The sequence below is a fragment of the Lithobates pipiens genome, unplaced genomic scaffold, assembly GCF_037356315.1.
Source record: "Lithobates pipiens isolate NorthernLeopardFrog02 unplaced genomic scaffold, aLitPip1_a1.2 Scaffold_37, whole genome shotgun sequence".
Lineage (NCBI taxonomy): Eukaryota > Metazoa > Chordata > Amphibia > Anura > Ranidae > Lithobates > Lithobates pipiens.
In genome coordinates this window covers 17,291,562-17,306,288 of record NW_027507825.1, presented here as the reverse complement: position 1 = coordinate 17,306,288, position 14,727 = coordinate 17,291,562, and the positions used below count along the sequence as shown (strand labels likewise).

The 14,727-nt window shown below is 48.8% G+C and overlaps 1 protein-coding gene across 1 annotated transcript in view; it reads left to right on the top strand.

Moving 5' to 3' along the window:
* Window positions 1-2,260: 2,260 nt before the first annotated feature.
* SAV1 (salvador family WW domain containing protein 1) overlaps window positions 2,261-14,727 on the top strand; it is a gene marked incomplete in the record, with an annotated part of 53,391 nt that continues 40,924 nt past the window's right edge. Inside the window, 1 exon segment of the mRNA XM_077466777.1 lies at window positions 2,261-2,562. Within this exon segment, the coding sequence (XP_077322903.1) occupies window positions 2,469-2,562 (94 nt within the window).

Below are 14,727 nucleotides of genomic sequence, written 5' to 3'. Positions count from 1 at the left end.
GTATTGACGTCACGGCTGAGGCTCACTCCTCCTTCTCCTGTCACAGGGCCAGTAGGAAAGAGGAGCGGAGCCTCGCTCATGTGCAGTAGGGTTTCCAGCGTGAAGCTGAAAGGCTACATATGCATTGGACATATGCAGGATTGTAGTGCCTCTATGCTTGCTATGACATGAATGACGGATGGGACTCTGAAGGCTGCTGCTCATTGTAATATTTGCTCTGCTGGATTTTGTCATCTGTTTCAGGTATCTTGTGGACTTTGTTTTGTGCTGGGACTCAATAAAATGCATCTCTCTGAATGAACAGAGTTGCTGCGGGAATAATTTGAATTATAATAGTAATTAGCATCCCACCACTATATCACTATAATTCCGAGTCCCGAATGCCAAATTCCAAGTTCGAAATTATGAGTTTCGAATTCCAAATTCCGAGTTCTGAATTACAAATTATGAGTTCTGAAGTCCAAATTCTAAATTCCAAATTCCAAAATTCCAAGTTCCAAATTCCGAGTTCTCAATTCCAAATTCCGAGTTTTAAATTCCAAATTCTGTGTTACAAATTTCGGGTTCTCAATTCCAAATTCTGAGTGTTCAATTCCAAATTCCAAGTTTATAATTCCAAATTCCGAGTTTTCAATTCCAAATTCCAAATTCTGAGTTCTGAATCCCAAATTCCGAGTTCTGAATTCCAAATTCTGAGTTCTGAATTCCAAATTCTAAATTCCGAATTCCAAAATTCAGAGTTCCAATTTCCGAGTTCTCAATTCCAAATTCCGAGTTCTCAATTTCAAATTCCGAGTGTTCAATTCCAAATTCCGAGTTTTAAATTCCAAATTCTGTGTTCCAAATTTCGGGTTCTCAATTCAAAATTCTGAGTGTTCAATTCCAAATTCCAAGTTTTTAATTCCAAATTCCGAGTTTTCAATTCCAAATTCCGAGTTCTGAATCCCAAATTCCGAGTTCTGAATTCCAAATTCCGAGTTCTGAATTCCAAATTCTAAATTCTGAATTCCAAATTCTAAATTCCGAATTCCAAAATTCAGAGTTCCAAATTCCGAGTTCTTAATTCCAAATTCCGAGTTCTCAATTTCAAATTCCGAATGTTCAATTCCAAATTCCGAGTTCTCAATTCCAAATTCCGAGTGTTCAATTACAAATTCCAAGTTTTTAATTACAAATTCTGAGTTTTCAATTACAAATTCTGAGTTCTGAATCCCAAATTCCTAGTTGTGAGTTCCAAATTCTGAGTTCCAAAATTCCGAGTTCCATATTCTGAGTTCTCAATTCCAAATTCCGAGTTCTCAATTCCAAAGTCCGTGTTCCAAATTCCGAGTTTTCAATTCCAAATTCCGAGTTCTTAATTCCAAATTCCGTGTTCCAAATTCCGAGTTCTGAATCCCAAATTCGGAGATCCAAGTTCTGAATTCTAAATTCTGAATCCTAAATTCTGAGTTCCAATTTCCAAGTTCCAAATTCTAATTTCCCCGAATTCCAAATTTCCGAGTTCCAAATTCCGAGTTTTCAGTTACAAATTCTAATTTCCCCGAATTCCGAGTTCCAAATTCTGAGCTCTGGATCCCAAATTCCGAGTTCCAATCTCTAAATTCCAAATTCCAAAATTCCAAGTTCTCAATTCCAAATTCCGTGTTCCAAATTCAGAGTTTTCAATTACAAATTCCAAGTTCAATTCGGATAGAATAAGGGAGAGTTATAACCTCGTCAGTTTTCTTTGCCATCTGTGTCTCATTGAGGAGATTTCCCTTGACTTCCTGTTCCATAGCCTAAACAGGAAGTGAAGGAATCCTTGGTTGTCACCAGAACTGGTGTCCACATTGGAAGATATGCCTCCTATGTGTTCTGATGTCAACCTAAATTTGGGCTTTACTTTCACTGTCTGTGACAAACAGGATAAATAAAGATGGTGAATCTCCCTCTCCACTCTGTCCTAAATTTTAAAAAGATAATTTTTCCTTTAGTTATGCTGTAGATCCCAGCTAAGCGGACGTGTCCCCCTGACCAGCACAGGACACTGTGACTTCATATTGATCAGGACCAATCACTCCTGCAGGGCGGTCCCAGCTCCGCCCACTCCCCCAGCGTCGTTAGGCAACCAGGACGCCGGAGAGCTCGGCACGCGCCTAGCGCCACTCCCCCTTTCTCCCCCCACCCACCAACCGGCTTTACCAACGGGGCACTGGGCGGGGCGCTGACGTCAGCGCCTGTTGATTGCCGAAGGGGAAAGAAAGTTTGTGAAGCTCCGGTCACGTGACGCGGGGTGCGCGCTCCCGCTGTATCCGGGAGGGGGAAGCTGTGAGCGAGTGCGCGTTCTGGCCGGTTCCCCGGTGTGACCGGCAGAGGGAGCCTGGCGGCGGGTGTGGGAGTGGTGGAGGGAGTATGTCGCCGTGTAGCCGCAGAGAGGAGAGTATGAGGGGACGCGCCGTGTAGCGGAGCCCGGGGCGGAGGAGGAGGGGATGTTATCCAGGAAGAAGACCAAGAAAGAAGTTTCCAAACCGTCCGAGGTGCAGGGCAAGTATGTGAAGAAGGACACCTCCCCGCTCCTGCGGAGTAAGTACCGGGGGGGCGGCACACAGCTCTAAGGGGTCAATAGGGGGGTCACTAGAAGTCTAAGTGGGGTCCATTGGGTCACAGGGGGTCTCCGAGAGTCGGAGCGGGACTTTGTAGATGCTGAGGTTCAAAGCGTGGTCACTGAGAGGTGGGTGGTGTTTGAGGTTCATAGGGGGCTCTGTTAAAGTCGGAGCAGGGTCGCCGGGAGTGGGAGTGGGGTCACTAAGAGTCAGCGTGGGGTCGCCGAGAGTGGGAGCGGTGTCTCTGGGGTCGCCGAGAGTGGGAGCGGTGTCTCTGGGGTCGTCGAGAGTGGGAGCGGTGTCTCTGGGGTCGTCGAGAGTGGGAGCGGTGTCTCTGGGGTCGCCGAGAGTGGGAGCGGTGTCTCTGGGGTCGTCGAGAGTGGGAGCGGTGTCTCTGGGGTCGCCGAGAGTGGGAGCGGTGTCTCTGGGGTCGCCGAGAGTGGGAGCGGTGTCTCTGGGGTCGCCGAGAGTGGAAGCGGTGTCTCTGGGGTCGCCGAGAGTTGGGAGCGGTGTCCCTGGGGTCGCCGAGAGTTGGGAGCGGTGTCCCTGGGGTCGCCGAGAGTTGGGAGCGTTGTCCCTGGGGTCGCCGAGAGTTGGGAGCGTTTGTCCCTGGGGTCGCCGAGAGTTGGGAGCGTTGTGCCTGGGGTCACCTCGCCGAGAGCGTTGTCCCTGGGGTCGCCGAGAGTGGGAGCAGAGATGCAGAGTGTGGGAGCATTGTCTCTGGGGTCACTAGGAGTCAGGACGGGTTCGCTGAGAGTGGGAGCAGAGTTGCAGAGAGTGGGAGCATTGTCTCTGGGGTCACTAAGAGTCAGTGCGGGGTCGCCGAGAGTGGGAGCGGTGTCTCTGGGGTCGCCGGGATTGGGAGCGTTGTCTCTGGGGTCGCTGAGTGTGGGGTCACTAAGAGTCAGCACGGAGTCGCCGAGAGTGGGAGCGGGGTCGCTAAGAGTCGGAGCAGGGTTGCTGAGTGGGAGGTTGGTCTCTGGGGTTGTTGAGAATCAGAGCGGGGTCGCCGAGAGTGGGAGCGGCACCTCTGAGCTTGCAGAGAGTCCTAGTGGGGTCACGTGTAAACAGAGTGGGATCTCTGAGAGGTGGGCGGTGTCTCTGTAGTCTGAAGTGGGGGGGGGGGGGGTAATTGATCGCTGAGAGTTAAAGCGGGGTCGATGAAAATCGGAGCGGGTCACTTGTAAACGGAGCCCAATCACAGCAATCTACACGAGTGGCTGCTCTCCCAAGTCTCTGCCTCAGAGACCGCAGTGGTAGCCATTTGCTCCCGCTGCTGTCAAACTCAACCAGTAAAGAGGGAGCGGGGGTGGGGCTAAGCGGGGCTCGGGAGCGAACGTGCGCAAGTGCCCCCCAGCTTGCTCTGGGGGCACTCAGAGAAGAAGAGGAGCACCAGCAGGGGGGACCCAAGAAGAGGCGGAACTGTGCTGCTCTGTGTAAAACTATTACACAGAGCAGGTAACTATCTATTATTTATTTGTTTATTGTCCAATCACAGTGGGACCGGCCTGCGCGGACAAAATCACATACGTTATATTGTGCACCCTTGCTCCTCTGCTGCAGTAAATGTACGTGAGGCGGTCCAGAAGCAGTTAAAGGGTTTGTAACCCTACATCATGATTTTCTGCCAGCCCCTCATTTAATCTTCCATCTTGCACTGTGTCCTTGTTTATTAGAAAGCTTTAAATACCTTTCTGTGAAGTATCTTCAGGCCGGTCATGTGATTCCTGGCCGCTCTGATACGCAGATAAAGGGCTACAGCAGGAGGAGCCGAGATCTCCCCTCTGACGTCAACTGGGAGTCACATGACCGCTGAGCTGGCCGCTCGGCTCCTCCGACTGTAGCCCTGTATCGGCGTATACGTGGCCGACCTGAAGATAAGGAGAAAGGGGAAACCCCTTAACCACTTGCTTACTGGGCACTTAAACCCCCCTCCTGCCCAGACCAATTTTCAGCTTTCAGCGCTGATGCATTTTGAATGACAATTGCGCGGTCATACAACACTGTACCCAAATGACATTTTTATCATTTTTTCCCCCACAAATAGCGCTTTCTTTTGGTGGTATTTAATTACAGCTGGGAGTTTTATTTTTTGCTAAACAAACAAAAAAAGATGCAAAATAAAAATAAATATAAAAATCATGTTTCATAGTTTGTTATAAAATTTTGCAAACAGGTCATTTTTCTCCTTCATTGAAATGCGCTGATGAGGTGGCACTGGTGGGCACTGATAGGCTGCACTGGTAGGCACAGTTAAGGCGGCACTAATAGGCACAGATAAGATGGCACGGATGGGACCGATGGGCACTGATAGGTGACTGATGGGCACGGATATGTGCCACTGCGGTGCAGCACTGTTGAGGCAGATTGTGGGCACTGATGGGTGGCACTGTGGGCACTGATGGGTGGCACTTTTTTTTATTTAGGTGGCACTGACAGGGGGCAGGTGGGCACTGATAAGCTGGCCTTGATCGGGACTAATGTCCCGATCACGGCCGCCGGTTATCGGCTTTTTCTTTTTCCGCGAGGAGGAAAAATAGCTGATTACGGCTCTATTGTGTCACATGATCAGCTGTCATTGACTGACAGCTGATCACGTAGTAAGGGGTCGGGATCGATCCCTTGCTCCGATCCGTGATCAGGCGACTCTCAGACTCGCTGATCACAGAGCGGGGCGCGCAGGCCGCTCATGCACGGGACGACATCAATAGACGTCGTCCCGGCAAGCAGGTCCGCGCTGTAGCCGTCATTAGGCTATAGCGCGGATCTCTAGTGGTTAAAGGCACTACCAAAGAAAATTTAAGTAAAAAATAATTGTATTCAGTTTAGTTTTTTTTTTTTTTTATTATTCATTAAAGCGTGGCATAAAATATTGCAACAACCGCTTTTTTATTCTCTAGGGGTCTGGGTGTATATATATATATATATATATATATATATATATATATATATATATATATATATATTATTTTCTGGCAAAAAATACTGATTTTTAACTTGTAAGCAACAAGTGTCAGAAAAAATGTTTTGTCTTTAACCGCTTCCCGCCCAAAGACGTCATATAAGGTCCTGGACTTTCAGTGGGAACATCTGAATGATGCCTGCAGCTACAGGCATCATTCAGATATCCTTGTTTTCAGCCGGCGATTCTGTGCACCATAAGAACAATCGTAGCGACAGTTCCGCCACTTGATTGTTCTTACAGGCGACGGGAGGGGAAATCCCGCCCCCCATCCGGTGCTTCTCCTGGCTCTCACGTGCCATCGGGGACCTGGAGAAAGAATCACCCCCCCCCTGCCAGATGACGAGCATAGAGATTTCCAGTGACCAGATGGTCCCTATGGCCGTCGGAGGCCTGGGCCTGGGCACGACGTTATGACGTCACGTCCAGACCGCAGTTGTAAACAAAGCCGCGATCGTGGCTGGTAAGCATGGGATTGTGGATTTTTATTTTTTTCCAATCTCATGCTTTCCAGCCTGGAGGAGAGATGTCTTATTGACCCCGCATCTCTCCATAAAGAGGACCTGTCGTGAATGATTCCTATTACAAGGGATGTTTACATTCCTTGTAATAGGAATAAAAGTAATTAAAAAAAAAAAAAAAATTTAATTTAAAATTTAAAAGCCCCCTGTTCCCGGTAGCTAGCGCTCAGAAGCGAATGCACATGTTGGTCCCACCCACATGTGTAAACGCCGTTCATACCACACATGTGAGGTATCACCGCCTGCGTTGGAGCGTAAGCAACAATTCTAGGACTATACCTCCTCTGTAACTCTAAACCTGTAAAAAATAAAATAATTTTTTTTTAAAGCGTCGCCTATGGAGATGTTTAAGTACTGAAGTTTGGCGCCGTTCCATGAGTGTGTGCAATTTGTGTGACATGTTGGGTATCAATTTACTCGGCGTAACATCATCTTTCACATTATATTAAAAAATGGACTAGCTTTTCTATTTTTTGTTGTTTTATTAAATTGTGAACAATTGTTGCACAAATACTGTGCGAGATAAAAAGTATTTTTCTCAAATCGCCTTTCAGGACAACCCCGGAGAGAGTGTAGCTCCACCTTGCAATCAGGAAACACATGCCCACTTTAAAAACACCTCCTCCTCCTCCATGGCTTCAGTTATTGTGTTTCCTCCTTGGAGGAAGCATGTGCCTGAACCAGGGAGAGCTACACTCTCTGCAGGGGAGTAAGGCTTACCTTTTGTTGCAGGTTGTTTCTCTTTGACCCCCAGCAGCATCTCCACGGGGAGAGGACTCCTGGAGCTCCTGGTCCCGCCATCTCACGGGAGTAAGGACCCTCGGAGTGCCGGCGTCGGGTGCCCGGTGTCCGCTTGTTAGCGCAGGGAGGGCTCTGTTGCTGGCGGAGGCCGCTGCAGGTCAGCGGCATGGCTCCGTTTTCGGGCGCCGGGTCCCGGGCGGCGACGGCGTCGTTCACGGTGACGCGCGGGCGCTCTGAGGGGGCGTGGCGCCGTGGTTCAGCGCCTGGAACGCAGGGGTCATGGGGCGGGTCAGGTGACCGTGTGCTTCCGCTTCCGGCCGGCCTTGATGACGCGGCGGCCGGGAAAATTTAAAATGAGAGCTGTTTGTAAAATAGCTGCCTCACTCAAACGATGGAAGAGTGCAAGCCAGCTATGGCGGAGACAGGCGCCCCCAGCACCGGTCCAGCCCAGGTACGTAAGGTGCACTGGCACCCTCTGCTTTACTGTGGGTATGTCTTTGTTTGTTCCCCCCTCTTGGGGGCCTGTCGCTGCAGGTCAGAGGTGGACTTCGCTCTGACCTTTTGCAGCCTAGTTCTGGGGTCTCACTAGTAGGTCTGTTTGGTGGTGGGTCTCTGCACTGGCTTGGTGTTAAGCAACTGGTTGTTGAGAGCTTTTAGTGAATTAAACCTGTATGTCGTTTCAGGAAAAATCACTAGGAAAAGCTAGACCAGGTCAGAGAAAATGTCCTTCCTGCAAAACCCCCCTCAGAGATTCATGGCAGAAGGCAATGTGCAGAAATTGTATCAGAGAATTGGTGGAAGAGGAAACATCTCAACAATATAAGGATTTGTTTTCTTCGGTTAAAGAGCTGACAAACTCTTTGAGTTCAGTCAAGTCCATCCTGATACAAAACCCTCCCGCACAGACCGAGCCTCAGAACTTACCGCCCAGCCCCAGGGCGTCGTCATCCAGACAGGTGGAAACTGAAGAGTCTGGAGACGAAGGGGGTAGTACTCTCATCTCCTTCAGGGATTCTGAGGAGGAGGAGGAAGAGGAAGAAGATAGCAGGGGCTCCAAATTCAAGCTATCACTAGAGGAAGTAGATGATATTTTAAAAGCAATCTACACTACTCTAGAAATTCAGGAAGAAAGAGTACAACTGTCAGTTCATGACAAAATGTACCAGGGGTTGGACGAAACAAAACGGCGAGTTTTTCCTGTCCACAGGGTCCTCTCAGACTCAGTGAGAAAGGAGTGGAAGGACCCAGAAAAAGCCCCTTTCTTCTCTAAAGCTCTCAAAAGAAGGTTTCCCTTCGAAGATAAGGACTCAGAGGTTTGGAACAAGAAACCCAGAGTCGATGCAGCTTTCTCGCAGGTATCCAGACGAACGGATCTAGCCTTTGAAGATATGGGGATCCTTAAAGACCCAATGGACAAAAAAGCTGACTCCATCCTTAAAAAAGCTTGGGATGCTGCGTCAGTCAGTCTAAAACCAGCAATGGCAGCTACGGTGGTGGCCAGGAATCTGGAATGTTGGGTAGAGAAGCTGAAGAGCCATATTGAGGCGGGGACACCCCGCAAGGATCTCTTAGAGTCCTTTCCACTGATCCTGAATGCAGTCAAATACATGGCGGATGCATCAGCAGAATCAGTTAAACTGGCCGCTAGGTCTTCGGCTCTTGTAAATTCAGCCAGGAGAGCAGTTTGGCTGAAAACATGGTCTGGGGACACTGCCTCTAAGGTCAAGCTGTGTGGTCTTCCCTTTTCGGGTGACTTGCTCTTTGGTCCTGATTTAGAGTCTGTGCTGGATAGAACAGCCGATAAAAAGAAGGCTTTTCCAGTTAAGAAAAAGCAGATGGCTAAAAAGAATTTTCGTGCTTTTCAGCAGTCCCATAAAAAAGACCAGGAGCACAAGAGCAGATGGGGTTCACAGAAGGGCAAAGGCAGGGGTGGAGTCCTCTTTAGATCTCCCCCAGAGCAGTCCCCTAAGAACAAGTGACAATATCTCCCCAGTGGGGGGGAGACTGTCAGCTTTTCGCGAACAATGGGACAGGCTGTCTCCAAATCTGTTCGTGAAGAGCGTTGTCGATCAGGGGTACAGGTTGGAGTTTTCAGAACTACCCCCGAGCAGGTTTTATGTGACAACATTGCCAAGGGATCAGGAGAAGGCCTCTGCAATGAAGCTGTTGTTACAGGAGCTGATACAGCAAGAGGTTCTGATTCAAGTCCCAGTAAGCCAGCAGGGCGGGGGTTTTTATTCACATATTTTTCTGGTGAAAAAACCCTCAGGGAAGTACCGTCTAATCCTGAATCTGAAATTCCTGAACAGGTTCATTCGGTACAAACATTTCAGGATGGATACAATTTTCTCCATCACAAAGCTGTTGACCCCAGAATGCTTCATGGCATCCCTGGACCTAAGGGATGCCTACCTTCATATACCAATTCATCAGGCATCGCAGCAGTTCCTGCGCCTGGCATTGAAGGTAGGGAGTTTGGCACCTCCAATTCAGGGCTCTGCCGTTCGGACTCTCGTCCTCTCCCAGGGTCTTTACGAAGATTATGGCAGAGGCTTTGGAACCCCTGAAATTGAAGGGGATTCCAGTCGTTCCTTATCTGGACGACCTTTTGTTTTTTGCAGACTCCAGGGAGCAGGTCCTAGTCAATCTCCAGAGGGCCCAGTCTCACCTCGAGGGCCTGGGATGGCTTCTAAACCTAGAGAAGTCAATCCTGACCCCCTCACAGGAAATGAAATTTCTGGGGTATACATTAAATTCGATTCTCCAGAAAGTTTTCCTGCCGTTGGAAAAACAGGAAAAGTTACAGCTAGCTGTACAGCGGATACAGAGCAACCAGACAGTCTCAGTCAGGATGGCTATGGCAGTTCTGGGCCTGCTTACGGCAGCAATCCCGGCTGTTCAGTGGGCCAGGTTCCATTCCAGACCCCTTCAGAGGGAGGTTCTGTCAAGCTGGTCCCATCAGGATCCTTTGGAAAAACAGCTAAAAATTTCGTCAAAGACGAAAAGGGCTCTTTGGTGGTGGAGAGACCAGGCAAACCTCTCAAGGGGCCTGGTGTGGACCTTTCCTGTGGACAAGCGCCTTACTACAGACGCAAGTGCCTGGGGCTGGGGAGCCCATCTGGATGGTCAGACATCTCAGGGGGTCTGGTCCAAACAGGAAGCTCAAAGATCATCCAACTGGAGGGAGTTGAAGGCGATCTTTCTGGGTTTAGTGGCATTTCAGCAGAGTTTGAGAGGCCATCATGTTCAGGTGTTGTCAGACAACACAACAGCGGTTACCTACATTATGAAGCAAGGGGGAACCAGAAGCAGGAGCTTGATGGAGCTGGCCAATCTGTTGTTAGCCTGGGCAGAACAGAACACAGCCTCACTATCGGCAGTGCATCTGAAGGGCTCTCAGAATTTGTTTGCGGACCTCCTAAGCAGGCGCAAATTGCTAGAGGCAGAATGGAGTCTGAATCAGGAAGTGTTCCTGATGATCTCCGAGGCCTGGGGGGTTCCTCAGGTAGACCTTTTTGCCAGCCAGCAGAACTCAAAGGTGGACAGATTCTTTTCTCTTCACCGAGGAGATGCAGCAATAGGGTTGGATGCATTCGCTCACCCCTGGCATTACCAGCTGTGCTATGCCTTTCCCCCCTTTCCTCTAATTCAACTAGTACTGAGGAAATTCAGGGAAGAAAGGACAGACTTAATACTAGTCACTCCTTTTTGGCCAAAAAGACCCTGGTTCGCGGGTCTTCGAAACCTAGCCTCGAAGCCCCCATGGAGGTTACCACTCAGAAAAGATCTGTTATCCCAGGGGACAGTAAGTCATCCAGAAGTGGAACTCCTGCAGCTAACCGCCTGGTTTCTGAGGAGGACCTGTTAAAGGCTAAAGGTCTCTCAGATAAAGTAGTAAAGACCCTGCTGTCTAGTAGGAAGGCAGTTACACAGGCAATTTACATGAAGGTCTGGAAAAAGTTCAACTCCTGGTGCAGTTCTAGAGAACTCAGGGTCAAGAGCACGGTGTCAGTCTTGGAGTTTCTCCATGAAGGAATGGAGAAGGGTCTCGCAGCCAGTACCCTGAAGACTCAGGTGGCTGCCTTATCAGTTTTCTTTGAAAAGACTTTATCTAAAGAAACTTTAATTTCTAGATTTTTTAGGGCTCTTGCTCGAAATAGACCAGTAGCCCTTAAAGACTTTCCCAGTTGGGATTTGTCTACAGTTTTACAGGGTCTCTCGGGAGCACCGTTTGAACCCTTACAGGAAGCTTCTTTGCAGAAGGTGGTTTTAAAAACAATCTTTTTGGTGGCCATCACCTCGGCCAGGAGAGTCAGCGAGCTCCAAGCTCTAGCTATTACAGAACCCTTCCTTAGAATTTATCAGGACAGGGTGGTACTGAGGACGGATCCAGCATTCCTACCGAAAGTATCCTCAACTTTCCATCGATCACAGGAAATAGTGTTACCTACATTCTCTGCAAGCCCAGCAAATGCAGGAGAGGAAGTTTTTCACACATTGGATGTGAGAAGATGTCTTTTACAGTTTCTGAAAGTTACTAAAGAATTTAGAAAATCAAACGCCCTCTTTGTGATATTTTCTGGATCACGCAAGGGGGAGAAAGCTTCTAAAAGTACGCTGGGTAGGTGGCTTAAGTTGGCTATAACAGAAGCCTATAAAGCAAAAGGAGAAATACCTCCCTCAGGTATTGCTGCCCACTCTACTAGATCCACGGCAGTTTCCTGGGCTGAAAGGGCCGGTGCCACGCCTGAACAAATCTGCAAGGCTGCCACTTGGTCCAGTTATTCGACATTTCTCCGGCATTACCGGTTAGATCTACTGTCTGCAGCAGATCAGGCCTTCGGCAGGAAGGTACTGCAGGCAGTAGTCCCGCCCTAGGGTAAGTTTCTCGGTTATCCTCTCCGGGGTTGTCCTGAAAGGCGATTTGAGAAAGACTCAGTTAGACTTACCGGTGACGGTATTTCTAAGAGCCTTTCAGGACAACCGTTACTTCCCTCCCTAGGTTATGCTTAGTAAATGTATTAAGTTCTACCATGGTGTTGTGCTTTCTGTGCTTTGTTTTCCAGCGTCGGAAGGCCACAATAACTGAAGCCATGGAGGAGGAGGAGGTGTTTTTAAAGTGGGCATGTGTTTCCTGATTGCAAGGTGGAGCTACACTCTCTCCGGGGTTGTCCTGAAAGGCTCTTAGAAATACCGTCACCGGTAAGTCTAACTGAGTCTTTTTATTCCCTACGGTGTCTGCTAAAAATAAGTGTTAAAGGGGTTGTAAACCCTCATGGTTTTTCACTTTAATGCATTAAGGTGAAAAACCTTCTGTAGTGATGCATTTCCCCCCCGCCCCCCGCCGAGCCCCCAGTTTAACCCGATCTTTCTCCGGTCTGCCCAGCCATTGGCTCCTGCTGCTGTCAATCAAATCCAATGACCTGTGTGAATGGACAGAGAAGCAAGACTCAGGAGCACACCCACATGGGTGTCCATGTTGGGAAAGCCTTCTCCAATGTAGACAGTCGATGTGGGGAGGAGCAACCAGTGCCGCCAGGGGACCCCAGAAGAGACGTATCGTTTAAAAAATAAATAATTCCTTTGATTAAAGCGGAGGTTCACCCTAAAGTGGACCTTCCGCTCATTGGATTCCACCCCCCTCCGGCGCCACAATTGGCACCTTTCAGGGGGGAGGGGGGTGCAGGTACCTGTACAGTACAGGTATCTGCACCCACTTCCGGGATAGCTCTCTGCGGAAAGGGGCGTAGATTACGTCCCTTTTCGAAAGTCCCCCGCTGCCTGCTGGGAAACACACAGATCCCAGAGGCAGCGGGTCCATCCTTATTGCGCAACGCGACTCGCACATGTGCAGTAGGGAACCGGGAAATGAAGCCGAAAGGCTCCACTTCCTGATTCCCATACCCAAGATGGCGGCGGCAGCACCCGAGAGACGATCGAGAGATCGGCTTCGGGTGCCGACATCGCGGGCGCGCTGGACAGGTAAGTGTCACTATTTTAAAAGTCAGCAGCTGCAGTATTTGTAGCTGCTGGCTTTAAAAAAAAAAAAAAAAAATGCGGACTCCCGCTTTAATAAGAACAGAAGATACAATATTTCTCTATCTCCTCCTAAGGCCCCTTTCACACTTGCTATACCTGAAAGTTCTGCGATTTTATTTATTTTTTTGATGCAAATTTAAGCAGTGTCTGGGTAAACATGAGTTCTGTGGACCTCAAATCGCATCAAAGTCAGGCAAAGGTAGTTCAGGGACTACTTTTGCAGTCTGAGACTTTAAGTCACACAGATATGAATGGTACTGGTTGGAAAACATGGGGAACGACTTGTCCTGCGGCTTGGAGTCCCAATTCACACAAGTATGAAAGGGGCCTAAGAAGTGAGCAGAGAACTTTATGTAGAATCTAGAAAAAGCTATTCTAAGATCGTGAGAAAAGTTCAATCGCAATCTCAATTCTTTAATGTTTAATTGTGCAGCTCTAATTTTAGTATTTTATTAAAGGCGGGGCAGAGACTCCTGAGCTGATTTGGGGGGGGGGGGGGGGGGCGGGGTGAGCACGCAAACTGACCATGGTGTCAGGGCTCAGCACCCATGAAAACTGTGGTCAGTTTACAGGGCAGAGACTGGCAGGATCAGACAGGTTTTCTACAGCTTACAGGGGGGCAGATTAGACAGTACAAGCACCTGCTATAAGGGACCATGATATCCTCCTTTTTTATTTTATTTTTTTCAGGGTTACAAGCACTTTAAAGTAGAAGTCCACCCTAAAACTAAAATCCCTGTATCTACAGATATCCACGATCTAACACTAACCTATCTAGCCCTGTAAAGAAGAAATTATTCTATACATAACCTTCTCTGCAGCCGTTCTGACCAGATCCCATGCTGAGCTGTCAGCCGCGGCTTCGCTGTGTAGGCGAGTGCAGAGGACACGTCCGACAACTGAACCACAACCCCCCCCCCCCCCATAGTAAGTCTGTGGGTGACGTCACACCCCATTCGTTTCACAGCCGTGTCTTCTGCAGAGCTTCCGCCACTGGAGACCGGATCGGCTGCAGAACAGGTATGTATAATGATTTTTTTTCTTTACAGGGCTTAGATAGGTTAGCATTAGATTAGTCCGTGTCTGTAGATCCAGGGATTTTAGTGTTGGGGTGGACTTGCACTTTAAAATGGGGATCATTGGGTTCAGGTCAGGAACTTCGGTTTAGAGGTCTTCAGGGTACTCATTGCAATTTAGAATGTATAGTTGTACTCTTTGCCAAAAACATAAAAAATAAAAATAAAAAAAAGTGAAAAAGACTACTGGAAGAACGGATGTAAAAAAAAAATATTCCTCAATTCCAGTAGAGAAAATGCCTAATATTGTGAATCTGCTCCCCCGATTGTACAAATATTAACAATAAATATTTTAAATAATCAGAGGGCGCTTATGTGAATAATACACAACAGAATGACAATAAAACCCCTATGGGTGAGTGAAAACTAGATCTATGCACCTTAGTAAATTTGCGCCTTTAAAGCATAAAGCGGAGGTCCACCCTAAAATGGACCTTCCGCTCATCGGAACCCTCCCCCCCTCCGGCGCCACAATTGGCACCTTTCAGGGGGGAGGGGGGGGTGCAGTTACCTGGATAATCCAGGTAACTGCACCCACTTCCGGGCTAGCTCTCTGCGCAAAGGGGCGTACGTTACGCCCCTTTCTGCAAGCGCCCGCCCCCTTCAGCAAGTGCCCCGCTGCCTGCTGGGAAACGCACAGCTCCCAGAGGCAGCGGGGACCGTCCTCATTGCGCAGCAGGGAACCGGGAAATGAAGCCGAAAGGCTCCATTTCCTGATTCCCATACCCAAGATGGCGGCGGCAGGACCCGACAGACGACCTAGCGATCGGCTTCGGGTGCCGACATCGCGGGCGCGCTGGACAGGT